The sequence below is a fragment of the Micromonas commoda genome, chromosome 11 (assembly GCF_000090985.2).
Source record: "Micromonas commoda chromosome 11, complete sequence".
Classification (NCBI taxonomy): domain Eukaryota; kingdom Viridiplantae; phylum Chlorophyta; class Mamiellophyceae; order Mamiellales; family Mamiellaceae; genus Micromonas; species Micromonas commoda.
The window spans coordinates 373,373-396,710 of NC_013048.1; the positions used below are offsets into that span (position 1 = coordinate 373,373).

The following is a 23,338-nucleotide window of genomic DNA, read 5'->3' on the forward strand; positions in this document are numbered from 1 at the left end:
TAGAGAAACGACTTGTGATGAGATTAAATCACTCGGACCCTCTCAGTCCGCGAGTAACGGCGAGCAAAGCCGGCGCGCGCGCGTCGGCTTCGTCAGTCTAACTTATCATACATCATAAGTGGTAAGAGACCGTCGCAGTCTGATGGGTTCAGGCTGCGATGGCTGGAAGCGCGCCGCCAAAGCCATCCGCGCTTGAGATGAGGCTGGGCAGCTCGCGCGCCGGAATGGCGTACACGTAGTTCGGGCTCGTCACCCCAGCCCCCGCCTCGTGCACGATCTTCAGCGCGCCGGACGCCTCGTCGAACGACATGGTCGCCATGCAGTTCGTGTTTTGGTTCCCGACAACCAAAAACTTCCCCCCGCACGTCCAGTTGAAATTCCTCGGGCACTCGCCGCCGCTCTTGACGATGTCCACCAACGCGATCGTGCCGTCGCTCTGGTCCACCGCGTACAGCGCGATGCTGTCGTGCCCGCGGTTACCCACGGCGAAGTATCTTCCGTTGGGGTGCATGCGAATCTCCGATGAGTGCGACGCCGCCTTCCAGATGCCCTGCGGCGATATCGTCGTCTTCCCCTGCTCAGACTCGGGCAGCGAGGAGAGGCACTGCGTGAGCTCCAACACCGCGCCCGGCTCCTCGCACCCGTCCTCCCTGCTCGCGCCGGCGTCCCAGTGATGTGGCGTTGTCCACTCTTCCGGAATGTTCACCTTGAACACGGAGACGGTCGAGTCGAGCTCGTTGACCAGATACGCGGACCTGACGGTGGGGTGGAACACGAGGTGCCTCGGGCCTTTGCCCGGCGGGAGCCGCGTGGACCCCTTGGGCACCAACACGCCCGTCTTCGAGTTTACCCTGTACGTGAACACCTTATCGAGCCCCAAGTCCACCACGAAGTGCACGAGGCCCGCGTAGGGTTCGGTGACGCAGCAGTGCGAGTGCGGCCATCGCTGCCGAAACTTCCAGTGCTCCTCCCTGGTTGGCTTGACGCGATCGACGTAATCCGCCCCCGGCTGCTGCAGCACCCACCTCGGGTCCCGACCAGCCTCGATATCCGGCCGGCCGTCCTTTCCGAGCTTGAACATGGACACCCTGGCGTCCCAGTAGTTGACGGCCATCATCCACTCGCGACTCGCGTTGAAGTTGAGGTAGCAGGTGGACCGCCCGCCAGCCTTGATCCTCGTCTCCTCGACCAGCCTGAAATCGGGCGTCATCCGCAGGGTGATGATCTCCCCCTCGTCGTCGATGCGCTCGGTGGAGGCGTAGAGGATGGAGGGGTTGGTCGGTGAGCGCACGATAAACGCGACGTTGGGACCGATGGCGTTGGTGCTCAAGTGGGTGAGCCGCCCGGTGACGCCGCACTGGCGGAGCACGTGCACGCCGCACCTGGCCGGGTCGTCGCAGGGCGCGGGGGTGTGCGCGAGGAGCTCGGTGTTGGTGTAGCCGCCGACGACGATGATCTCGTCGTTCGGCGCGCACATTCCGAGCTCGGACGCGGGGCTGACGATGATGTTAGCCTGTGCGCCGCCTCCCATGGCGCCCGTGTCCTGCGTCGGTTGTAGCGGCGGCGTGGTTGTGTTGTTACGCGGCGCGTGGAAGATTCCGAAGTATTCCGCGACCCTTCCAACGTCCAACGCGCGGGGCTGGGCGCCGACGGCGAGCGGCGAGGACGCTTCCTATCGAGAACCTGCGCTCGGAGATGGGATTCAACGACGTCAGTGCACCCGGATGCGCGATCAAAGCGGGGAGTGGAAGGTCGCGCGGGTGCGAGCGGCGCGCTCGCCGGCGGCTGTTCGGCACGCGTCTGACGCGGACAGGCATCGGGCGGGAGTTGGAAAAACGCCGGGAGAGGACGTCCGGGATTGGTCGAGGGGAGAGGACGCGAGGGCGTTCTCACCTGGCGGCTCCGAGATCCGGCGCCTTCGTGACCTCACCTCGAAGTCGCTCGCGTGGGTTCGCGCGTGCGCGTCTGCGTCCGGGCCGCCTCACGGTCCGACACCGCACAGGCTCGGCACGGGAAGTTTCTCACGGTTGTTGAACGCAGAAAAGATTTTAGATTTTTTTTTCACTCGTCCCCATTGGCCGCGGCAAGGGCTTAAAAAAAAAACCCGCGCTTTACGGATTCAGCACCCCGCCAGCTGGCAGATATTTTGGAAGAAACCGAGGAACAAAAAACATACAACGGCCAGGAAAAGAAATCCGCTTTTCTCCACGCGGAGAAAAGAGAGATCTCCGCGATCGTGCCACGAGCTGCACGAGCGGAAGGGGAACCGGGGAGCGTTTATTTTCGTTCGTGGCTTGCGACGACGGCGACGGACAGAGAGAGCCGCGCCAGCCGGGTGCACGACCCCCCGCTCGCGCAACGCACTCGATTCCCTCGAAGCGCTCGACGCAGTGACCCACTCCGTCGCGCGATACGATGGACGACAAGGAGAACGCGGCTCAGCGCCCCGTCAGCGCGAGGGCGCCGGGCGACGCCCCATCATGGATGAAGGGCACCGCGAGTTCCATGCAGCGGGTCACCGCGGACGCGGGGTCCTCGCAGCAGCAAGGGCTCGCCGGCACCCTCCGACCCAACCTCAACGCCGGCAACGCGCCGCTCTCATACGCGGAGCGACGCGCGCGAGGCGAATTCCACGGCGCTCCAGGCGCGGTGGGGGGCGTCGACGCCCCCGCGGCGACGTCCTCGTCTTCGGACCCCTCGCGCAGGATGTCCGGCGTCGCCGACCTCAACTCGTTCCGTGCGCGTCTCAACGTGGTCAAGCGCGAGAGCATGATGCGACAGTCCCTCGCCATGCCCTTCGAGCAGGACACCACCGGCGCGGACCGGCTCGGCGCTCCCGCGCCGGGCGTGGCGGCCCGACCCGCCTCGGCTCGGATGTCGATCGCGCCAATCGCGGAGAACCGACCTGCGCCTTCCATGCCCGTCGCCCGACCCGTCACCGCCCCCTCGGTCAACATGAACATGAGCGGCATGGGCATGAACTCCGGCATGGGCATGAACTCCGGCATGGGCGGCGGCTTGGGCATGGTGAGCTCGTCGCGAGGGTCCGCCATGCCCGTGGTGCAGGAGGACGGTTTCGGCGCCTCCGGCTTTGGCGCCGATCCCTTCGGCGCCGATCCCTTCGCATCGTCTCTCGACCTGTCCTCCTTCGCCGCCGGTAAGGTGGACCGCATCAACCGCCAGAACTTCGACGATCCGACCTTCGTCGACGAGGTGGAGCGATGCCTCCACTTCCGACCCAAGGCGCTGAAAGGGTTCGACATGAAAGCCATGAAGGATGAGGCGAAGACGGTGATCAACACCCTGCGGCAGTGCCTGCAGCAATCGCTCGTGCGGAAGGAGGCGCTCGTCGAGGCACTCATGCGCGACGAGCGCGACAGGGAGCAGACCGCGGAGGGCATCAAGCTCCAGATGGAGAGCGCCAACGCGTCCGCGCAAGCCGCCGAGCAAGAACTCGCCGCGCTGCGGGGCCAACTCAATAGCTTCAAAGCCGCGCAGCAGGCGTTGGAGGCGGAGCTCAGGCAGGGAAAGGAGTCTGCCGTGGCGGAACTCAGGCGGCTCAAGGAGTCCACCGACTGGGAAGCGAGGCGCGCGGCGGACGACATGGAGGCGAAGGAGGTTGAGCTCTCGAACCTCCGACGCCGGCACGAGGAATCTCAGGAGTCGCTTCGAAGCATCCGCGTCGACCTCGCCACCGCGCGCGAGAACTGCGCGAGGGCGGAGCGCGACGCGTCCGCGCTCAGACGCGACAGGGAGAACGGCGAGGCTGCCTACTCTGCCGAGCGTAGGGCGCTAGAGGGTCAAATTCGCGCCAAAATTGACGAGGTCGCGGCTGAGCGATCCAAGATGTCCGCGCTGCGATCCGACTACGACGATAAGCTTCGAGCCGCCCAGGGGGACGCGGAGCGCCTCAAGGTTGAGAACGCGTCCCTCCAGGCGCGCATCGAGTCCGTCGAGAACGGCAGCAAGACCACGAAGGCTGAGCTCGCGGGTAAGCTCGCGCAGACGACGGCTGAGCTCGAAGGTTTATCTCGCGAGCTAGACGCCGAGCGCGCCGCGAGGGAGACGGAGACGAAAGAGCTCGCGACGGCGCTCGCGACGGCGCAAACGAAGAGCGACGACGTCGAGGCACAGCTCGCCACCGCGCTCGCGGATGCCGCGTCGCTCAAGCAGAAGCTCAAGGCGCAGACGCAGGGCGCCGAGGACGCGCAGATGGAGGCGGAGGATGCCCTCTCGGCTAAGGCGTCCGAGATTGAAGTTCTCCAGAAGGAGCTCGAGAAGGCTTCCGAAAACATCAAGGAAAAGGAGGAGGAGCACGCGGCGCTCACCTCCGAGCTCAAGCTCGCGACGGATGCCTCTGAGAAGCTCACCCAGAAGCTCAGCGAGGACGCCGCTAAGTTTGAATCTGAGCGTAACAAGCTCGCCGCCGATCTCGACAGGTTCAAATCCGAGGCTAGCGAGAACAAGGGGCGCGCGGACTCGCTGTCAGAGGGCCAGCAGAGGCTCCTGGACGACGTCAAGGAGGAACGCAAGCGCGCGGACGCCGCGGAGGAGAAGGCCAAAGCCGAGATCAAATCCGCGGAGGATGCCAAGGCCAAGGCTGTGGAGGAGGCTAACGAGCAGCGCGATAGGGAAATCGCCGCCGCCAAGGAGAAGGCTGAGTTTGAGCTGCAGACCGCGCGCGACGGCGCAGCCGCCGCGATCGCCGCCGCCGAGGCGGCCGCCGCGGAGGCTACCGCAAAGGCCCGGGAGGATGCTGAAGCGAGGGCGGCGGAGTGCGAGGCGACTGTGACCAAAATTAACGAGGAGCTCGCCGCGGCCAAGAAGGCGGCGGATGAAGCCGTCGCCGCCGAGAAGGCCGCGTTTGATGCCGCGCAAAAGGCTCACGAGGATGCCATCGCCGCGATGAAGGCAAGCATGAGCGAATCCTCCGGGGAGGCTGCCGCGAAGCTCGCTGAGGTTGAGACGATGCTCAAGCAAACCGCCGAAGAATTGGAAACTGTCACCGCGATGAAGGACGAGGCTCTTCAGTCTCTCGAGGCGCTCGAGACAAAGCAGGCTGCGCAGGCGGAGGCCATGTCCGAGGCTGAGGCAAAACACGCGGAGCTCATCGAACAGGCTGCGTCCGCCGAGTCCAGGGTCCAAGGCGTCGTGGCACAGCTGGAGTACGAGCGAACAGAGGTTGACCGGCTCGAAAAGGACATCAAGGAGATGCGCAAGGCGGAAGAGGACGCCAAGCAGGAACGCGAAGCCGCCGCCAAGGCTGCCGCGCAGGAGCGCAACGACATGCTCGCGGAGCTCCGCGCGCTTCGAGCCGCGGCCGGCGTCGGCGACGACGGCGAGGAGCTTCCCGAGGTTGACGAAGCCGCCGTCGCCGCCGAGGGCACCAGCACCAACGCTAACCTCACGTCGAGGCTCATCAAGGCCAACAAGGCTGCGGAGGCGGCCAAGCGCGTCGCCGAGGACATGGAATCGTTTCGCAAGACGGCAGAGGAGCGCCTCGCGCGAATCGAGCAGCTCGAGTCGGAGGCGCTCGAGGCTGACGCCATCCGCCGAAAGCTTCATAACCAGATTCAGGAGCTTCGAGGCAACGTCCGCGTGTTCTGCAGGGTTCGACCGACCACCTCGGAGACCGCCATCGTCGACTGCGCGCCCGACGGCACCAGCGTCGAGCTCAAGAGGAGCGACGCCGACGTCGCCGGCTTCGAGTTCGACCGCGTGTTCGGCCCGTCCTCCACCCAGTGCGAGGTTTTCGACGAGGTGTCGCAGCTGGTGCAGTCCGCGCTCGACGGCTACAAGGTTTGCCTCTTCTCCTACGGCCAGACGGGCTCCGGCAAGACCCACACCATGCTCGGCGATCAGCACAACGAGGAGACTCGCGGCATCATCCCGCGCGCGGTGGCTAAGGTTGTCGAGGCGTCCGAGGCTAACGCCAAGAAGGGCTGGAAGTACCGAATGTGCGCGTCGTACGTCGAGATTTACAACGAGCAGGTTCGCGATTTGTTAAAGGCGGGCAGCGGCCACAGCGACAAACACTCCATCGCGCACGTCGACGGCGTCACCGAGGTTTCCGGCGTCAACAAGGAGCCCGTGGAGAGCGTCGAGGCTGCCGCGGGTTTAGTCCGCCGCGCCGCCGCGGCTCGGGCGGTGGAGGCGACGCAGATGAACGCCGTCTCTTCCCGGTCGCACACCATCTTCATGCTCTACATCACCGGCGAACACGAGGCGTCCGGGTCGAGGCTGACGGGGTGCCTCAACCTGGTGGACCTCGCGGGGAGCGAGCGCGTGGGGAGGTCCGGCGCGGAGGGCGCCAGGCTGAAGGAAGCGTGCGCCATCAACAAGAGCCTCTCGTGCCTCGGCGACGTGTTCCAGGCGCTGTCCAACGGCCAGAAGCACATCCCGTACCGCAACAGCAAGCTCACGTACCTCCTCCAGCCGTGCCTCGGGGGCGACGGCAAGACGCTCATGTTCGTCAACATCAACCCGGAGGCGCCGAGCGCGGAAGAGAGCATGTGCTCCCTCAAGTTTGCGGCTCAGGTCAACGCCGTGGAGCTCGGGAGGGGCGGCGCGAAGAGAAACATCGTGTCCGGCATCGGCAAGAAGGAGGACAAGGAGGACTCGTCCTCCGGCGACAAGAAGCCGGACGACAAGAAGAAGGTTGGGAAGCGACCGGCGACTGCGAGGACCGCGGCCGGCGCGGCGAAGAAGTCCAAGCGATGAAGAGACGATGGACCGCGGGGGATACCACGCGACAACACAACGGGGGGGGATGGGGATACAAGCGAAAGCACCGACGTTTGAATGACGACACACGCGTTCGGCTCGCTCATTACGAGTCACACCATCGTAAGATTAGTCTATCCTCGACGCGGGCGCATCCTCTCCGTGCTACGAAATATCTGACTCAGTGCGGACTCGTCCTCTCTGTGAGCAAGACGACCCGCTTCTTTTTCATCTTGCGCTCCGCCCGCTTCAGCAAACTCTCCGCGCCGCCCGCCTTGACGATGCACATGGTCGCCTCGTACACGGCGCGCTGCTCCTGCGCGCTTCCCTCCCGCAGTTGGGGCTGCAGCCGTTCCTCCCGCGCCAGCTTCACCTCCCGGCGAACCTCCGCCACGGCTGCGTACGCCTCATCCGCGGTGGCCAGCAGCAGTTGGGGCGCCAGCCCCAACACCGCGCCGAGGTCCCCGCCGCTCAGCGCAGTCTTCAGCCCCGCCACCCTGCGCACCAGCGTCGTCGTGTCCACCTCCAGCAGCGGCGGCGCGCGGTGCAGCAGCATCGGGACGTCGATGAACGGGACGTATCGGTCCAGGCGCGTCACCGCCGCCTCCATCCGCGCCGGATCGCGAAACACGCTCCCTCGTGACGACTCCGTCACCGCCCTCCTGCACTCGCTGCTGCCGCCCCAGAGGTTCCAGAAGCGCACTTTCAGATCGTCCGCGCGGGTCGTGGTGCCCTTGAGCGTGCCCCCGACCGTCCACTTACCCCCGCCCTGCGTCCGCCCGTCCCCCGTCGAGCTTTCGGTTTCGAGCCTACTCTTGTCGATACCCACCCTCGCCTCGACGCGCGCGGTGACGGTTCGCATCGCACCGCCCGCGGCGGCCATCGCCTCGAGGCGTCGCGCCCTGGCGCGGGCCTCCCTCGCGGCGGCCGAGTCGTCGCGGTCCGGCGGCGGCGCGAGGAGCGCCTCGAAGTCCTTCGCGGCGACGACGTCGACGAGATCGGCGAAATCGCCGTGTTCCCGCCGCAGGTGCACCAAAAGCCGCGCGGCGTCGCGGGGCGTGAGGTCGTGGAGCGCGGCGGGCTGGGCGGCGAGCGCCCTCGCGACGCCGCCGCCGTCGCCGCATCCGTTCGGCACGTCCCGCGGCGTCACCGCGGGCTTGAGGAAGCGGTACAACGACGCAACCTTGGCGAGGCGAAAATCGGGATCCTCGAAGAGCGCCGCGGCGGGATGCGCGGCGGACGCGGCGGTGGACGCGGCGAGTTCCTCCCTCTCGATGTCCGACGCGGCGGGCTGATACCCGCGCCGGCGCCTCGGCGTGTTCGCCCCGCTCGCCGCGCGCGCACGCGCGGCGGCCTCCTCGCCGTTGATCTTCCCCCGCACGGACGGGTCAGACACCCAGAGACTCTCGAACTCGACCGCGGACGCGAGCGCCTCTTCCGCGAGGCGCCTGGACGACACCTCGGGCGCCTCGTCCTCGGCGGGCGCGAGCGGCGGCTCCGCGTCGTACGTCGTCCGCGCCAAGCCGGCGGTGCGCGCCGCGGAGGATGGGCACGCCGTTTGGGTCCTCCGCGGCGGTCGCCTCGTCGTGGGCGGCGTCGGCTGCTGCGGGCGCGAGGTCGAGCACGCGGCGGATCGCAGCCGGGACGCGGCGCAGACATCGTCCACGCGCGTCGATGCCGACCGCGCGAGGGCGCCGACGCGCGGCGTCGACATCTTCTCCGCGCCCGCCCGTCGCTGACCCGCCGCGAATCGGCGGGTGGCGCGGATAACTTCTGTGCCGAGCTGGCTGGCGGGGCTCGCCCGAGCCACGATTTCTGTCGCCGCACTCGCGCCCGCGCCGGGCCGCATCGTCCGTCGGGGTTGGGCGCGATGCTCGCGGCGATGACGACCGCCGCGATGGCCGCGATGGCGAGATGCGTCGGCGTCCGGGCGCGGCGTCCGGGCGCCCTCACAGCCCCTCTCCATCGTCGACGCCACCGACGCGCGTCTCCGATGATAACGACGCCTCGCGCGACGACGCTGACGGAGGAGGCTGCCGCGGCGGGCGCCACCCTTCGCCTGCTCCGTGAGGTGACCGCCGAGACCGAGGTGAAACGGAGCCGCTTCGTCGCCCGCGCCGCCCCCGTGACGTCGCCGGAGGAGGCCATGGACTTCGTGCGCGCGAGGTCCGACCCGGCGGCGAGCCACAACTGCTTCGCGTACCGCATCGGCACCGAGTACCGGTTCAGCGACGACGGCGAACCGGGGGGAACCGCGGGACGACCCATGCTCTCCGCCCTGGAGGGCAGCGGGTTCGACGGCGTTTGCGTTTTGGTCACTCGGTACTACGGGGGGACGCAGCTGGGCGCGGGCGGGCTCGTGAGGGCGTACGGGGGGGCGGCGAGCGCGGTGCTCGACGATGCGCTTTCCGATGATGCGCATTCGAAGGTGTCGTTTCCGACGGTGACGTGCACAGCCATCGTTCCAGATGCGTCCCACGTGGATGCCGTGTACCGGTGCCTGGCGCGGTTCGACGCGGTGAAGGAGGACGAGGAGTACTCGGACGACGGCTCGGTGTACGTGGAGCTGCGCGTGGAGAGGTCCAAGACGGACGAGCTCGGTACAGCGCTGGCGGATCTAACGCAGGGAAAAGTCGCGTTCAGGGTCCTCGACGACTGAGTAAGTACATAGGCGACTGACGTTGAGGGTTTTAGCGACGCCGAACTCTTTAGATGTCATGAGAGTCCTCGAGCAAATACGAGCAAATCAATCGTCACGTCGCTCCCGTCGCGTCCGTCTCGATGTTCCACGTCGCACGAAGGTACTTGAGGACGCCGCCGACGTACCCGTGGCGTAACTCATCCGGCCACGCGCTCGGCAACCTGGACTTGAGGCTTCGCGCCAGCTTCTCCATCCGGGTCGTTCCGTCGCGCCAGTGCCCACGCATATCGACCCTGTCCGCGCTCTCGTTGGAGATGCCCTCGCGGATGGCGGCCCGTCGTTTCCCCGCGTCGCCAGCTGTGTCGCCGTCGTCGGTCGCCCGCTCCGTGACCGGGTCGCCTGGTTTCGTCTCGCCCCCGTCCCCCCCTAAGGAGCTGGCGTCCCCGAATACATCCGCCAAGCCTTTCGCCTCGCGAAGCAACCCGGCGGCGTCCATCGACGCCGACTCGTCCCGATCGCACCGGAGCTCGAATGGTCCGCTGTTCGTCGGTTCCGACGCGTCGCCAGCTGTGTCGCCACGTGGCGCCACGTGGAACCACCGCACGTCGGATGAAAGATCTTTGTTAGTTGTAGCGTACGGCCCGACGATGGCGCCGACGAACGGCGTTCCCCCGCCTTTGGCCTCGTCGTCCCTGAACAGCCGCTGATAGTTCGACTGGTTCTCGATGTCCCGCAGACTCGGGTGCGTGCTGAACACCGGGTGCGAGTGGTACCAACCCACCACCCGGAGGCCGTCCCGATCCAACGCCTCCACGATGTCCGGCACGCTCTCCGGATCGAGTTCAACCTCCACGTTTGCGTTCTCGCCCGGCGCTCCCAGCACCAGCCGCCGCGCCGGTAGCGCCCTCTTGACGGTCAGGCATTTGGTTCGCGGGTCCCATGTACCGCCGAGGAACCCGATGATCTCGTGCCTGCAGAGGTGCGAGTGGAAGTCCATGAGGAACGACGCCTCCGGGGTGGCGGAGAGCCGCCACGGCTGCGCTCGCTCGTCGTCGTCGTAGACTTCGCACTCGACCATCTGAAGATCGCCGTTCACGCCGTCCGCGCCGGGCAGCGCCGTCATCATCAGCGCGCGGTTCACGCCGCGTCTCTCGCGCCTGGGTTGGACCCTCGTCGGGGTGGACGCCGGCTTCGCCTCCTTCGCCGGCTTTGGGGGTTTAGCCGGCTTTGGTGGGGGTTTGGGTTTGACGACTTTGGGCGGCTTGGGTACCCGCGGTGGGGGCTTCGGTCTGGACTCCTCGCGGAGCTTGGCCGCGGCGGTCTTCGCGGCGATCTCCCTCGCGGCCGCCGCGGCCACTGCCGGTCCCATCGTCTCTGTCGCGCTCAGGTTTTCCTGGCCGTCGCCGCGACTCGACCCAGCCTTGGACTCCTCCTCGTATCGTCTCTTGAGCCGATCGAGGGGCGTGCCCATGTAAGAGACGCACTTCCATCCGTCGTCGGCTTTACGCCCCGGGTTGGTCTTTCTCTTCACCGCGAGGGAAAATGCGGACACGGACGCGAACTCGCGCCCGTCCCACGCCACGTACCCGTCCGGGAGTACGTCGGCGTGATGGACGACGTCGTTGTAGGTGGTGGACACGGCGCCATGGCCCGGCGCGATGAGTCGGGCGTCTATGAGATGCGCGAGGGTGACGCCGCGGGCGACGAACGAAGCCTTGACCTCCTTCGGCTTCGATACCACGGGGCGCGCGCGCGGCTTGGGTGCCGGCTTCGGTTTGGGCGGAGGCTCGGGCTTCGGAGCCTGAGGCTTGGTCGCCTTCGACGCCTTGCGCCTCGTCGGATCGAAATCGTCGTCGGACGTGGAGTCGCGTCTGCGCTTGCGGAACGTCGGGGAGTAGTCGATGCCGGCGGCGTCGGCGGCGGCCATCTCTTCCATCATCAGCGCGCGCGCGAGCGCCGCATCGTCGGCCTCCATCGGCCTCCCGCTCCCCGGGACGCGCCCCGTCTCTGACCCGAGCTGCGCGGAACTAATTCAAAACTCTCGGATCTGGAGTCCACAACAGCTTACGCACGCGAGACGGGAAGAGGGTTCCTCGTCACGTCGAGTCCTGCCGCGGCACAACCAACGCACGCGAGGCGCCACCCAGGAGGACCCGGTTAATGTTGAGGAGACCTCTCACGAGGATCGAGCTCAAGCCCGAGGACAAAGAAGAGGTGCGCGCCCCGAACCCTCCGCCGCCGCGCGAACCTTCCCCCCGCGCGCCCCCGACGATCCCTCCAGCCACGAGAGACGATCGATCGCGCAAAAGGCTCGAACGCGATCTGACCGCGCCCTTCCCCACCCCGATCCCCGGGACGAACGCAGTACGAGGAGGCCCGCAAGGCTCACATTCGCAAACTCCAGGCGGACCTCGCGCGGGGCACCACGGATAACCTCGTCCAGAACTCCTTCCAGTTCAACCCCGACGCGAAAGACGACAAGGGATCCAAGGAGGAGCGCATCGGCCTCAACAAGTGAGAATCAACGTCGTCATGTCCAAGCTTCGACCCGTCGTCATGTGCGGCCCCAGCGGCGTGGGCAAGGGCACGCTCATCAACCGGCTCATGGCCGACTTCCCCGGCCGCTTCGGCTTCAGCGTCTCGCACACAACCCGCGCGCCCAGGCCCGGCGAGGAGGACGGAGTGCACTACAACTTTGTCCAGAAAGCCGCCATGGAAGCCGACATCGCGGCGGGCAAGTTCCTCGAGTACGCGCACGTTCACGAGAACATCTACGGGACCTCCCTCGCCGCCGTGGAGGCTGTCGCGCAGAAGGGTCAGGTGTGCGTCCTCGACATCGACGTCCAGGGAGCCGAGATTGTCAAGAAGTCCAGCCTCGACGCGCTCTTCGTGTTTATCTCGCCGCCGAGCATGGAGGAGCTCGAGGCTCGCCTCCGCGGCCGGGGCACCGAAAAGGAGGAGTCGATCCAGAAGAGGCTGGCGAACGCGGCGGGGGAGATGGCCAAGACGAAGGTCGAGGGTTTCTTTCACGCGGTCATCGTCAACGACGATCTGGATCGGGCGTACGGCGAGCTCAAGACGGCCATCGACGCTCAATAATACTTGTAACACGTGACACGGGAAATCTCTATTCGCAAAAAGAGTCCTCCACGTCACCGTCTCCGCTCACTGTGCACTCGCGCGTTCAGCGAAGGTGACTGCACCGCGCTATGCGCGCCGTGAACGCCGCGCTTGGACTCGTCGCCCGCCAGCTCGACGCCGCGTCGAACCCGTTGCGCCGCTCCGTCGCCTCCCGATCGTCCGCGGATAAGGCGAAGATGTCGTTTTCGCGGGGTGCCGCCCGACGCGTCTCCATCCGCGCCTCCCTCTCGCCGGAGACGGCCGAGAACGTCGTGATGCAGATCAGCGGCGTCATCAAGTTCGGCGCGCCGATGTACAACAAGGGCGACGCGCGCGGATGCGCCAGGCTCTACCGTCAGACGGCGCTGTCCATCGCGCGCGATGCCTCGGTCACGTCCGAGGAGATAAGGAGCTGCCTTCGGGACGCCGTCGCGAAAGCCGACGAGATCGCGCGCAAAGCCGCCGAGGAGGACCCGATGGGCGGCGAGGAAGACCAGCGGACGCAGGAACGCGTCGCGTGGGCGCTCCGACGCGGCCTCGACCGCGTCGTGGACCTCATCATGGACCCGCCCGTGGACGAACCCACCGTCTACCGCCCATCCGACGAAAACGACACAGCTGGCGACGACGACGACGACGCCCCGGCCGAAGACGAAGCCGCGGCGCCGCGAACGCCCACGGTCGACGCCGAGACCGCCGCGCTCTTCGACTTTGCGAAGACGCCCGATCTCGCGGGACGATGGAGATCGCTCAACGACGGCGTCATGGGGGGCGTCAGCGACGGGAGGATGCGCGCGGGATCGGGATCGGGCGATCGCCACGCCGTGTTCGAGGGGACGGTCCGGCTGGAGAACAACGGCGGGTTCTCGTCCGTTCGCGCCTCGTTCGGGTCCGGGATCGACCTCTCGCAGTTCCAGGGGTTCTACATGGACGTCAGACCCGGGGACGAGGCGAGCGCGGGGAAGGAGTACCTGCTCATCGTCAAGGACGACGAGTGCATGACCACGCAGGTGAACTTCAAAGCCAAGTTTGGCACCGGGAAAAAGGGCGGAGGGAAATGGGAGCGCGTCAAGGTTCCGTTCGCCGCGTTCGACAGACCGGAACGGATGGGCAGGGCGGTGATGCGCGGGGCGCTGAGGACCGAGGCGGTGTGCGAGGTGGGACTTATGGTGCTCAAGGGGGAGGGGAACGTGGGGGCGTTTGCGCTCGACGTCCTCGAGTTGGGGTGCTTCAAATGATTGCATACAATCGCCGCGGTCCGTCGTGGTGCAACCTTCGCGTCGGACAGACGCCCGCGCCGCGCCCTACCTACCTACCCTTCGATGCTCGGCTGCACTATCGTCACCTCCACCTCCAGTTCCGGGAACGTCTCCCTGACGAATTTGTCGAACCCGCGCGCGTGGGGCGCCCTGTCCTCCCATATGCGAACCCTCTCCAACGAACTTCCCGCGCGCCGGATCATCCGTCCGAGCTCGCCGCACTTGTACGTGAACGTGTCGTGACCGCTCGAGTTGAACACGGCCTCGTCCACGAACACCCCAAACTCGCCGAGGATGGACATCACCCGCGGCGCCAGCTTCGAGCGCCGTCCGGTCATCATGACCCTCCGAACGTTGGGTCGGTTCGCGAGCAAAACAAAGTCACGCATGGCGGGACCGGGCTCCCACGTCAGAGGCGGCTCGAGGGATTCCGCCCTGCCCCACCAGCCCCTGTGCGGCCACGGGTGGCCGGTCTCGCGCTCGTACTGCGCCCTGCCCGTGTCCGGGACCGGCGTGTTGACCAGCGTGCCGTCGAAATCCCAGACGTGCAGCTCCCTCGTCTCCTCTCCGCTCATCGTCGCGCCGATCGATGTCGAGCTCGTTCAGAACCTCGCGTGGACTCCCGGGTCTGAGAAGACCTCCGCTAAGTGCCGCGCCTGCTCGCGGACCTGGTCCAGCTGCGCCTCGGCGAGGCGCAAAAGGAAGGTGACCTTCTCCGGGTCCGCCTCCAGCCTGTGTGTCTCGTACTCGCGCCTGACCTTGGCGCGCACGTAGCCCGTTCGGTTCTCCTGGATGACGAGGCGTTTGGATCCGGCGTCGGTGAGTGGGAGGGCGCCGGGGGGACGACGCGCGGGTCTGTGCACGGGACGACGACGACGTCGCGATCGGGGTTGTTGATCTCACCGTTGGAAACTCTCGGGCAGCTCGGTACAGCGCTCGGTACAGGGAAAGCGCCCGCGCCCTGCTGCTCATCGCAGCGCGCCCCACTTCTGATTTCTTCTTCGTCATCACGACGGACGAATATCGGCCACGAGTTTGCGGTCGCCACACCCGGCCGCGGGGTCGACGGTCATGTCGTCGGCGGTCACCGCGGCTGCGACGATCGCATCGCGCGCCGGACGGCTGCGACGATTGAGGTCGACCCACGCATCCGCCTCATCCTCCTCCGACGACGTTCGAGTCAGCCGGCGCGGGATCGCGCTCGGGTGCCCACTCGCGGTCCTCGCGGGCGTCGGGACGAACGAGGCTCGCGCGGTGGACTACTTCACCACGCCGCCCAACACCCTCGAGTTCGAGAACGTCGCGTTTCCCAGGTACCCCGGCTTCGTCACCCTCCCCTCGGGGGTGCAGGTGAGGGACCTGTGCGTGGGGAGCGGCCCGGCGGCGGCGACGACCCGCTCGCTGGACGTCATCGTGAAGATGTGGACGGTGCACCAGGGCAGGTACGCGGGGGAAGCCCGCGTGGTGTTCGTCCCGGGAGACGAAACCGTGATCCGCGGGTTGGAGCAGGCGGTGCTCGCGGGCGGGAACATGCGCGTCGGGGGCACGAGGCGCGCGCTGATACCCCCCAAGGCTTCGGTGTCGTGGCCTTACGTCCAGTCTGGTGAAACCGACGCGGACGAAGACGCGACCGGGGCGAGGACGAGATTCGGCATGGCGCCGGCGTACGACCCGGCGCTGGGGGTTCAAACGCCGCTGACGTCGGGGGTGGGACCGGTGCCGAAGCGGGAAGGAGGACCGCGCGCCGCGGACGGGGACGGGGATGAAAAGTCGGCACCCGGGGACGGGGACGGGGACGGGGACGGCGCGTGGCTGGACTACGTGCTGCGACGCAACGCGTTCACGATCAAACCCTCCGATCGAAGCGTGCTGGTCGACGTCACCCTCGTCGCCGTCGGCGGCGAGTCGGGCGGGCGCGGCGTGGTGCCGAGGGTGCCGACGAGGGAGGACCGCGCGGCACTGGGCGAGGCGAACGATCGGAGCGGGGACGGCGGCGCGTCGTGGTGGACCGCCGCGCTGCCGGGAGCGTCGGAGTACTGCCCGGGGTAGTCTACTGACCGGTTCGACGAGCTTCGTGTTCGGGCGTGTACCCGGCGCTAACATCAAGGAGCGTCGTCGCAGTCGTCGCAGTGCGCGATTCGTAAGATTAGTCTATCATCTCCCCCTCGGCGGGCGATTCATTTCCCTTCCTCGAGGTTCGTCCCCTTCTGGAAGAACATCGCCTTGAAGTCTGCGTTGGACTTGGGCGCCGCGTTCGCCGCCGGTTTTGTTTTCGCGGCTCTCGGCGTCATCCCGCCGCCGATGGCCACCGCGCGGGGTTTCATGCCCCCGGCGAACCCGATTCCGCCCCTCGCGGCGCCCCCCGCGGGACCGCCCCCACCCACTCGCCTGTGCGGCGCCCCTCCCGCCTTTTCCCTCCGTTCCCGCATCGACGCCTGGTTCTCCCCCGGCGGCATCGATCGGGCGATGCTCAGCGCGCGGCCCTGGAACTCCTCGCCGTCCCGCATGATCGCCGCCTGCACCGCGCCCTCCTCGGTGAACTCCACGTACGCGAAACCGCGGCTCCGACCGGTGGCCTTGTCCCTCACGATTCGCGCGGTGACCGTCCCGCCCCTCGCGTCGAACCAGGCGGCCAACTCATCCTCGGAGCACTTAAACGGAAGGTTCTTGACGAAAGCCGTCTTCCGGTCCCGGTCCGGGAAGATCTCCTTGTACTTCGCAGCGCGCTCGGCGGGGTCGGCGCCCAAACCACCACCGCGCCTTTCCTTCTCCTCGCCGTCGGCGTCCGTCCTGGCGCGCTTGCTTGCGGCGTCGTCCTCGCCGGCGTCGTCCTCGCCGGCGTTGACCTCGTTCGCCTTGCGTTTGCGGTCCTTGCCGTCACCCGGTCCCTTGTAGTTTGGGTCGTTGGCGCGACGCAGCCGCTTCGCCTCCTCCGGATCCGGTCCCTCGAGCTTCCGTGTTCGATCCTCCGCCTCCAGTCGACGAAGGACGACGCCGGCTCTCGCGTCCGCGGCTGCGTACGTGACCGGATCGCCGCGCCTGAGCTCAAAGTCGAGCCACGCGCGACACAGCCGCGCCTGACCGGACTCGCCGCCGTGGGCGGACACCAGGTTGGCGCGGGCGTACACGCTCTTGAAGACGGCTCTGGCGGACGCAGCCGCGTCCGCGTTTAGCGGCGGTCCGTCCTCGTTCTCGTTGAAAACCTGGGATCGACTCGCGTTTTCAAAGAGGTGGTTCGCGTACCCGATCCAAGCCTCGGCGACGCCGGCGTACTCGCCCCCTTTGAACTCTTCGAGACCGTGCGGCCCGTCGTTCCCAAACTCAACGCCCTGCCTGACGTAACTCTCCCAGATCTTGGCGCCGTGCGCAGGGAAGGCGTCGGCGAAGAGTCTGGGCAGCACCATGTCTCGGTCGACCCACCCGGGATAAAATTGGGCCAGCACCTCCCGCGCCTTGGTCAAGACGTGCCGATCGCAGAGTCGTTCCTCCAGCACAGAATGGCGATGGCAGCGTTGCACGACGTTGCACTGCGCGAGGAATATCGCGAGCGCGTCGTCGCCGGTGTCGGGCCCCGAACGCACGCCTCTTTCCATGATCTCCTCGCACTCTTCGTAAACCTGCACAAGGTCTTCGTAATGAACCTTCAGAACGCCGTCCAGTCTCACAAAGTAGTCAGCGCTCTCGTCCTCCGTTGCCAACTCTTCCAATCGATGCCTCGCGTGGTACCGAATCCACGCCGCCCACGTCTCCCCGTCCCTCGGACAGTTCCTGCACGCCCGCTCGTGCGCCGCCACGCTCAGCGTGTGCACCCTCACGACGTGATCCAGGTGGTCCGTGTACCGACGCCACAGCTGTGCGTTCGTCGGCGTCGCCGAGACGGCTCGCTCAAACGCGGCTCTCGCTCGGTTTTGGCTTCCCTGACCGCCGCCAGCTGTGCCCCCGCCGCCGGAGGACAACTCGAAGTCCAGGTACGCCCCGTGCGCCTTGGCGAGCGCATGCGCGTCGCCCTTCTCCTCGGCGGCCGCGAGCGCGCGCTCCAGCGGTTGCCTCGCCGCGGCTTCCGCCTTGGCTTTGGCGATGGGCGCCGGATCGATCGTCGAACCCTTCGCCGGCCTCGACGCCTCCCATCGCTCGCACGCGGCAAGGGTCTCGTCTAACTGGGCGTGGGGCACCGCGAGCTGCCTGCGGAGCAACGCGCGCACCGTCTCCTCCTGCTTCGCGACGGCGGGTGGGTCGTTCTTCGCGTCGAGCTCGAGCTTGGAGAGCTCGAAGGCTCTGTACGCGGCCCAGATCTTGTGCCCGTCGACAAAGTGGAGTCCGGCGAGCTCCAGCGCGCGCTCGTACAGGGACCTGCGCGCGGGAACGTCCCACCCTTGGTCGAGGGAGAACTCCGCGTATCCGAGCCAGAGGGCGACGGACTGGTAATCGGCGACGGCGCGTTCGAAGAGGGCGCCCACCACCTTGCCCCGGCGCTTCCGCCGCCCCTTCGTCGCTCGCACCTCGTCCGAGATCCACTCGCGCCACTGCGTCTCGTTGAGCGGGAACCGCTCCGCGAACGCCTCGCGCGCGTCCCTGAGACGACGACGGAGGCTGGGCCACTCGCGAAGGGACGCGCACAGCTGTACGTGCGCGCCGTAGTCGCCCGGATCCGACTCGAGCCTGCGCTCCAGCTTCATGATTTTGGCCATGGCGGACTCGTCGGGCATGGCGACGTCCTCGTCGCCTTCGTCCGAGTCGGAGCCCGAATCGGAATCGTCCTCGGATGCGGAATCTGAATCGTCATCGGACGCGCCCGAGACGTTCTCGGGGTCCGCATCCTCCATCGCGGCGTCCTCCTCGGGCGCCATCGTGTTATGGACGCGGAGTGATAATCTGTGGAAACAACCAACTCCCGTCGGTGCGTCGGAGCGACCAGACATGCATGACAAAGTTCGATGTCCGTTGGTGGCAGCTTTGATCGGTGATTTGATCGTGAAAATGAAGATTGACCCACCTTTGTGTTTCAACCTTGATCGTGATTTTGACGCGACAATCGAGTTCGGCGACGTGTAACCGAGAAAGCTAACTCGTGACGCACAGGGAGGAGGACAATTTATATTCAAATTATCCCGCGCGCGCCAACCAACAATGCCGCGGGGACGCCCTCCAGGAAGCAAGAACAAGAAGACCTTGGAGGCCGAGGCCGCGGTCGCTAAGGTCCCCTTTCCCGATGACGACGAAGCGCCGCTCGGCGCGTTCGTGAAGACGTTGAATAAGACCGCCGATAAGAAGCGCAAGGCGGGAACCGCCCAATTATCGTCCCCCGCCAAGAGGCCCCGGGGCCGGCCGCCCAAGAACCCCGCCGCCGACGGCACCCCGAAACCCCGGGGACGCCCCCCGAAGACCGCGACGACCCCGAAAGCCACGCCCGTCGCGAAACCTGCGGCGACGCCGACGCCGAAGAGGGGACGGGGCAGGCCCCCGAAGACGCCGAATTCCGCCGCGGGCACGCCAAAGCCGAAAGGTACGCCGGGGAGGCCGAAGAAAATTGCCACGCCCGTGGTGATTGCTCCGCAGTCCGCCGCGAAGGACCTGAAGGCGGCGGAGAAGGAGCTCGACGAGCTGAAGAAGAAGGTCAAATCGTTGGAAGCCACGATCGTGACGCTCAAGGGCGGGACCCCGGCCAAGGCGGAGCCCGAGAAGAAGAAGCGAGGACGGCCGGCCAAGGCGAAGGCTGCGTAAGTGAATCGAACGAGTTGTTGATATCTCCGAGGCGCTCCACGGAAGACGACGCGAGTGCGAGTTAGCCTCCGCATCACTAGCATTTGTATGATACATCACGTGCACGTCAGTAAGGCGCGTCCTCGTCGTCGCTGGAGTGCACCTGCGGCTGCGTGCACGACGCGAAGATCCACGCGTGCAGCCGGCCAAGCCGCATCGGGTCCCACGAAGCCCCCGGATGCGCCTCCACCGCTCGCCGCAACGCGCTCCGCCCGACGTTCTCCATACCGCCGTGTTCCGTCCTTCCGCTCGCCGCGATCGCGAGCAACGCGTTCCCCGCGCTCTCCGCGACCCTCACGTCCCTGTGCCCTCCCTCCTCCCCGCATCCGAACTCGTCCACGGCGCGCGCGAGCGCCGCCACGCCGCCCCCGCCGAGCACCTCGTCCGCCTCCGCGACGAGCACCTCCCTCGCGCGCTCGCTCGCGCCCGCCATCCTCGCGAGCGCGTCCGCCCCCGCGGCTTGCACCGCGCGGCTCCCCGGGAACGACGCCATCGCGCCGAGCACCGCGGCGACCCCGCCAGCCTTGGCCACCGCCGTCGCGCGCATCTCCTGCCGTCGCTTGTCGAAACCGACGTCCTCGCCGCGAAGCGCCGTGGCGAGCGCGACCAAGGCTTCAATCGCGAGACTCTCCGCGTCGCCGTCCCACGACATCGACGCGTCCACGGCGGCCGCGTCGGAGAAGGTCGCGGAGACGTCGAGCGCGGGGTTGGACGCGAGCGCCCTCAGCTCGTCGCGTTCCTTGAGCAGCTGCGAACGTTCCATGGACCACGCGGCGCGCTCCGCCTCCGTCGACGCTCGTTCGGCGGCGAGCGCTCGTTCCAGCTGTCGTTTGGACTCGGCGGCGGATGATTCGGCGGCGGCGGCGGCGACGGCGGCGTCGGCGACCGCGTCGATGGCGACAGCCTCCGCGGCGGACGCGGCGGCGGCGGCCTCGTCCTCGTCGTCCTGCTCCTCCTCCTCGAGCGAGGGTTCCTCGGCGACGGCCTCGATGGTTTTCTTTGACGCCTCGGCTTTGGTTTTGGCGGCGGCGGCGGCGGCGGGGCCCGACGAGCTCGAGCCGGAACCTTCGCCGGCGCCCTCCTCGGTCCCGTGCTCGTTCCCCGTCTGGTCGTCCTCGTTTTCCGCTGCGTTTTCGTCCTCCTTCGTCGCCGAGTTTCGCTTTCGGGAGGGGGAGAACCATCCGGTGAGCTTCCTCGCTCCTCCTCCTCCTCCTCCTCCTCCTCCTCCACCTCTCGCGCCGGCCGCCGCCTCTCTTCTCAGCTGCTCGATCTCCGCGGCGCCGCTCTTCATCGCGGCGTCCAGCGCGATGTTCTTCGCCCTCAACGCGAGCGCCGCCATTTGCATGGAGACGTGGTAGTCGTCGTAAGAGACGAACCATCGGCCCGTCGCGTCCACCTCGACCATCGTCGGCGGCGCCGGTTGCGGCGACGCCGGCCGAGCGTTCCACGCGGGGGCGGAGTGGGCGGGGTGCGCCCTCGGGGCGTCTCCCGGGTCCGGGTCCGTCACGACGGACGGCGCCAGGGACGGCGCGGACGACGACGGCACCGAGTGCGCGTCCTGATGGAGGACGGTGACGGGGGTGTTCGGGACTGAACCCCACCCGCCCGGCTCGGACCCGTGCTCGGAGCGCGCGCGGGGGGTGACCATGCCGGCGTCCGCGGCGGCGGTGGACGCGCCGCCGCCGGCGACGGCGGTGGGCGCGACGACTCGCACGCTCGACGGCGTCGACGCGGGATGCACCTTGTTGCCGCCCGAGGGCGGGCGCAACGACCCGGGCTCCATGCCCTGGAAGAGCCCCGCGATGCGTGCGGTGGCGGAGATCTTCGCTCGCGCGGCGGTCCACCGAGACGCCGGGGTCGGGGGCCTGGCCGCGGCGTTCCTCGCGTTGAGCTCCCGAAGCCGACGCGCGGCCTCCTTGGCGTGTCGGATGAAGTCTAGGTCGTCGTCGTCGTCGTCGTCGTCGCCGGCGGCGGCGAGGTCGAGCGAGCCCCGGCACGTAGGGTCCGACCCCGAGCTGTCCGGCCGGAACAACGTGGACATTCGCTCGGCGTGGTTCTCGAAGCCCTTCACGCGGACGTCGTTGGGGTTGGCGCGGGGCAGGCCGGCGCGGGCCTTGGCCGCGGGCGAGCGGCCTATGCCCATCTTGCCCCCTCGCGGCGCCATCGTCGCAGGCGAGCCAGAGGTCTGGCGGAGGGCCCGAGTCCACTGGCCCGTGGTGGTGTTACAAAAAAGCGGGTTCACAGAAGAACCTCTGAAGGACGGGGTTTTTCCTGGCTCGTTCGTATCGTATGGTTTTAGTTACGAAAATATACGGATCTTTCAAACCTAAAGACATGTGCGTGTAACGGCAAATGCAAAACCTCGTAATTCATTTGTATTTCATCCCGTCACAGTCTGTTTTGGGAGACGAGATGGTTCTCATCTTCCAAATCTTTCCTCGGCGCACTGACTGACGCGGAGGACGGGGGCGCGGCGACGATGCGAGGAAGCGCCGCCCCGTCGGGGGCGTTCTCCGGATACTACGCGGATAAGAGGAGGCTGGCGAGACGCAACCGACCCTGGCGCCAGGGCGTCATCTTCGGGTTCATCCCAGGTGCGGGAGGGTCGATCGATCTTTGAAACGCAGCCCGACGACGTGCCGACCCGCTCCCGACCGTCGCCCCTGACTCTCCTCCCGCCCGCCACTCTCCCTCTTCCCGACCGCAGCGACGATCCAGAACCTGGCGATACTCCTGGGCGGGTCGCTGTTCGTGACGTTCACGCTGATATCCGCGCTGATGCGCGCGGAGCAGTCCCCGCCAAAGCCCGCGCGCGACGTCGCGTCGTCCGCGCCGAAACGCGCGCCCCTCACCCCCGCGCAGCTCGAGGGAACCCCCGCGGACGCGCTCGCCATCGGACCCACGAACGCGTTCTGCGCTCGACCGGACGACCCACTCGTGTGCGCGCACGGCACCGTGGGCTCCAGGGACTGGCCCGCCAATGTTGATCCCGTCCCGTCCGGTGCCACCCCGGGTGCCAACACGATTCGCCCGCTGCCAAACACGGTCCCAGCGCTCGCCGCCGCGGTGGACGCAGGGTTCGAGTGCGTCGAGGTGGACGTCTCGCGGACCAAGGACGGGCACCTCGTCGCGCTGCACTCCAGGGAACTGCGGCACCTGACGAACGGGGCGAAGACGTCGGTGGCGGAGATCACGCTTCGGGAGGCGATGGCGCTGGAGATGCCGAGCGGTTCGTACGGCGTCGCGACATTCGCGGAGGCTATGGCGACGGTGGTGAACCGCGGTTTACGGCAGATAACCGTGGACTTCAAGGAGGACGGGCGGCCGGGGCACGCGGTGAGCTTCGCGCAGACGGCGCTGGCGGAGATCGCGATGGTGGACCCGGACAACGGGTGCCCCGAGTGCGTCTACTGGGGCAAGGACGACTCCGTGATGCTGGACGTGTTGAGGGAGTTTCCCGAGGCCAGAGTCGGGTACACGGTGGCAAACTTCAGCGCGGCGATGCGCGACGGCGGGCTGGATAACCACGCCGACGCGCGTGCACGACCCATCATAGCCCGGGCGTACTGCGCGGCGGTGCAGAGCGAGATGGCGAGTCACAAACTGAGACGAGAGTGCGTACGAGCCGGCGTGTCTAAAGTGTACGCGTGGACAATCAACGACGCGGCTAAGGTCAGGCGCGTCGCCAACGAGGGCGTGGACGCCATCGTGACGGACGAGCCGGGGGAGGCGATGCGGCAGATACGCGCGCTTCGGGACGGGTGCCCGAGGCCGGAGAGCACCAAGAGCGGGCGCGCGGCCGAGCGGCACAACCGGTCGTGACGCGAGCGGCTCT

General features: G+C 67.3%; 13 protein-coding genes across 13 annotated transcripts; 7 read left to right on the forward strand and 6 right to left on the reverse strand.

The window, feature by feature from the left end:
• Position 1: 1 nt before the first annotated feature.
• Positions 2-1,504, reverse strand: MICPUN_109130 (predicted protein). Its single transcript, XM_002505129.1, has one exon. It carries the CDS (start codon positions 1,475-1,477, stop codon positions 149-151), a length of 1,329 nt encoding a protein of 442 aa, XP_002505175.1. The 5' UTR covers positions 1,478-1,504; the 3' UTR covers positions 2-148.
• A 3,962-nt stretch (positions 1,505-5,466) lies between these two features.
• MICPUN_98046 (predicted protein) lies at positions 5,467-6,720 on the forward strand (the record flags this gene model as incomplete). The annotated part of the gene is made up of 1 exon (XM_002504821.1): positions 5,467-6,720. One exon carries the CDS (start codon positions 5,467-5,469, stop codon positions 6,718-6,720), a length of 1,254 nt encoding a protein of 417 aa, XP_002504867.1.
• Positions 6,717-8,018, forward strand: MICPUN_53342 (predicted protein; the record flags this gene model as incomplete). Its single annotated transcript, XM_002504822.1, has 1 exon — positions 6,717-8,018. The coding sequence occupies one exon, from the start codon at positions 6,717-6,719 to the stop codon at positions 8,016-8,018; it is 1,302 nt and encodes a 433-aa protein (XP_002504868.1).
• A 539-nt stretch (positions 8,019-8,557) lies between these two features.
• Positions 8,558-9,488, forward strand: MICPUN_109131 (predicted protein). Its single transcript, XM_002504823.1, has one exon. The coding sequence runs from the start codon at positions 8,621-8,623 to the stop codon at positions 9,380-9,382; it is 762 nt and encodes a 253-aa protein (XP_002504869.1). The 5' UTR covers positions 8,558-8,620; the 3' UTR covers positions 9,383-9,488.
• Positions 9,489-9,944: 456 nt separating this feature from the next.
• Positions 9,945-11,063, reverse strand: MICPUN_68730 (predicted protein; the record flags this gene model as incomplete). The annotated part of the gene is made up of 2 exons (XM_002505130.1): positions 9,945-10,514; positions 10,635-11,063. Coding segments are annotated over 2 exons (999 nt in total), but the record flags the coding sequence as incomplete, so codon positions are not given.
• Positions 11,064-11,896: 833 nt separating this feature from the next.
• Positions 11,897-12,463, forward strand: MICPUN_86605 (predicted protein; the record flags this gene model as incomplete). Its single annotated transcript, XM_002504824.1, has 1 exon — positions 11,897-12,463. The coding sequence occupies one exon, from the start codon at positions 11,897-11,899 to the stop codon at positions 12,461-12,463; it is 567 nt and encodes a 188-aa protein (XP_002504870.1).
• A 296-nt stretch (positions 12,464-12,759) lies between these two features.
• MICPUN_103020 (predicted protein) lies at positions 12,760-13,722 on the forward strand (the record flags this gene model as incomplete). Its single annotated transcript, XM_002504825.1, has 1 exon — positions 12,760-13,722. One exon carries the CDS (start codon positions 12,760-12,762, stop codon positions 13,720-13,722), a length of 963 nt encoding a protein of 320 aa, XP_002504871.1.
• A 74-nt stretch (positions 13,723-13,796) lies between these two features.
• Positions 13,797-14,318, reverse strand: MICPUN_62416 (predicted protein; the record flags this gene model as incomplete). The annotated part of the gene is made up of 1 exon (XM_002505131.1): positions 13,797-14,318. One exon carries the CDS (start codon positions 14,316-14,318, stop codon positions 13,797-13,799), a length of 522 nt encoding a protein of 173 aa, XP_002505177.1.
• A 496-nt stretch (positions 14,319-14,814) lies between these two features.
• MICPUN_62417 (predicted protein) lies at positions 14,815-15,792 on the forward strand (the record flags this gene model as incomplete). The annotated part of the gene is made up of 1 exon (XM_002504826.1): positions 14,815-15,792. The coding sequence occupies one exon, from the start codon at positions 14,815-14,817 to the stop codon at positions 15,790-15,792; it is 978 nt and encodes a 325-aa protein (XP_002504872.1).
• A 421-nt stretch (positions 15,793-16,213) lies between these two features.
• On the reverse strand, positions 16,214-16,424 carry MICPUN_74776 (predicted protein; the record flags this gene model as incomplete). The annotated part of the gene is made up of 1 exon (XM_002505132.1): positions 16,214-16,424. A coding segment is annotated over one exon (211 nt), but the record flags the coding sequence as incomplete, so codon positions are not given.
• Positions 16,425-17,863: 1,439 nt separating this feature from the next.
• MICPUN_53344 (predicted protein) lies at positions 17,864-19,547 on the reverse strand (the record flags this gene model as incomplete). The annotated part of the gene is made up of 1 exon (XM_002505133.1): positions 17,864-19,547. A coding segment is annotated over one exon (1,684 nt), but the record flags the coding sequence as incomplete, so codon positions are not given.
• A 23-nt stretch (positions 19,548-19,570) lies between these two features.
• MICPUN_103022 (predicted protein) lies at positions 19,571-21,667 on the reverse strand (the record flags this gene model as incomplete). Its single annotated transcript, XM_002505134.1, has 1 exon — positions 19,571-21,667. The coding sequence occupies one exon, from the start codon at positions 21,665-21,667 to the stop codon at positions 19,571-19,573; it is 2,097 nt and encodes a 698-aa protein (XP_002505180.1).
• Positions 21,668-21,982: 315 nt separating this feature from the next.
• MICPUN_62421 (predicted protein) lies at positions 21,983-23,325 on the forward strand (the record flags this gene model as incomplete). The annotated part of the gene is made up of 2 exons (XM_002504827.1): positions 21,983-22,097; positions 22,211-23,325. 2 exons carry the CDS (start codon positions 21,983-21,985, stop codon positions 23,323-23,325), a joined length of 1,230 nt encoding a protein of 409 aa, XP_002504873.1.
• Between the last annotated feature and the right edge of the window lie 13 nt (positions 23,326-23,338).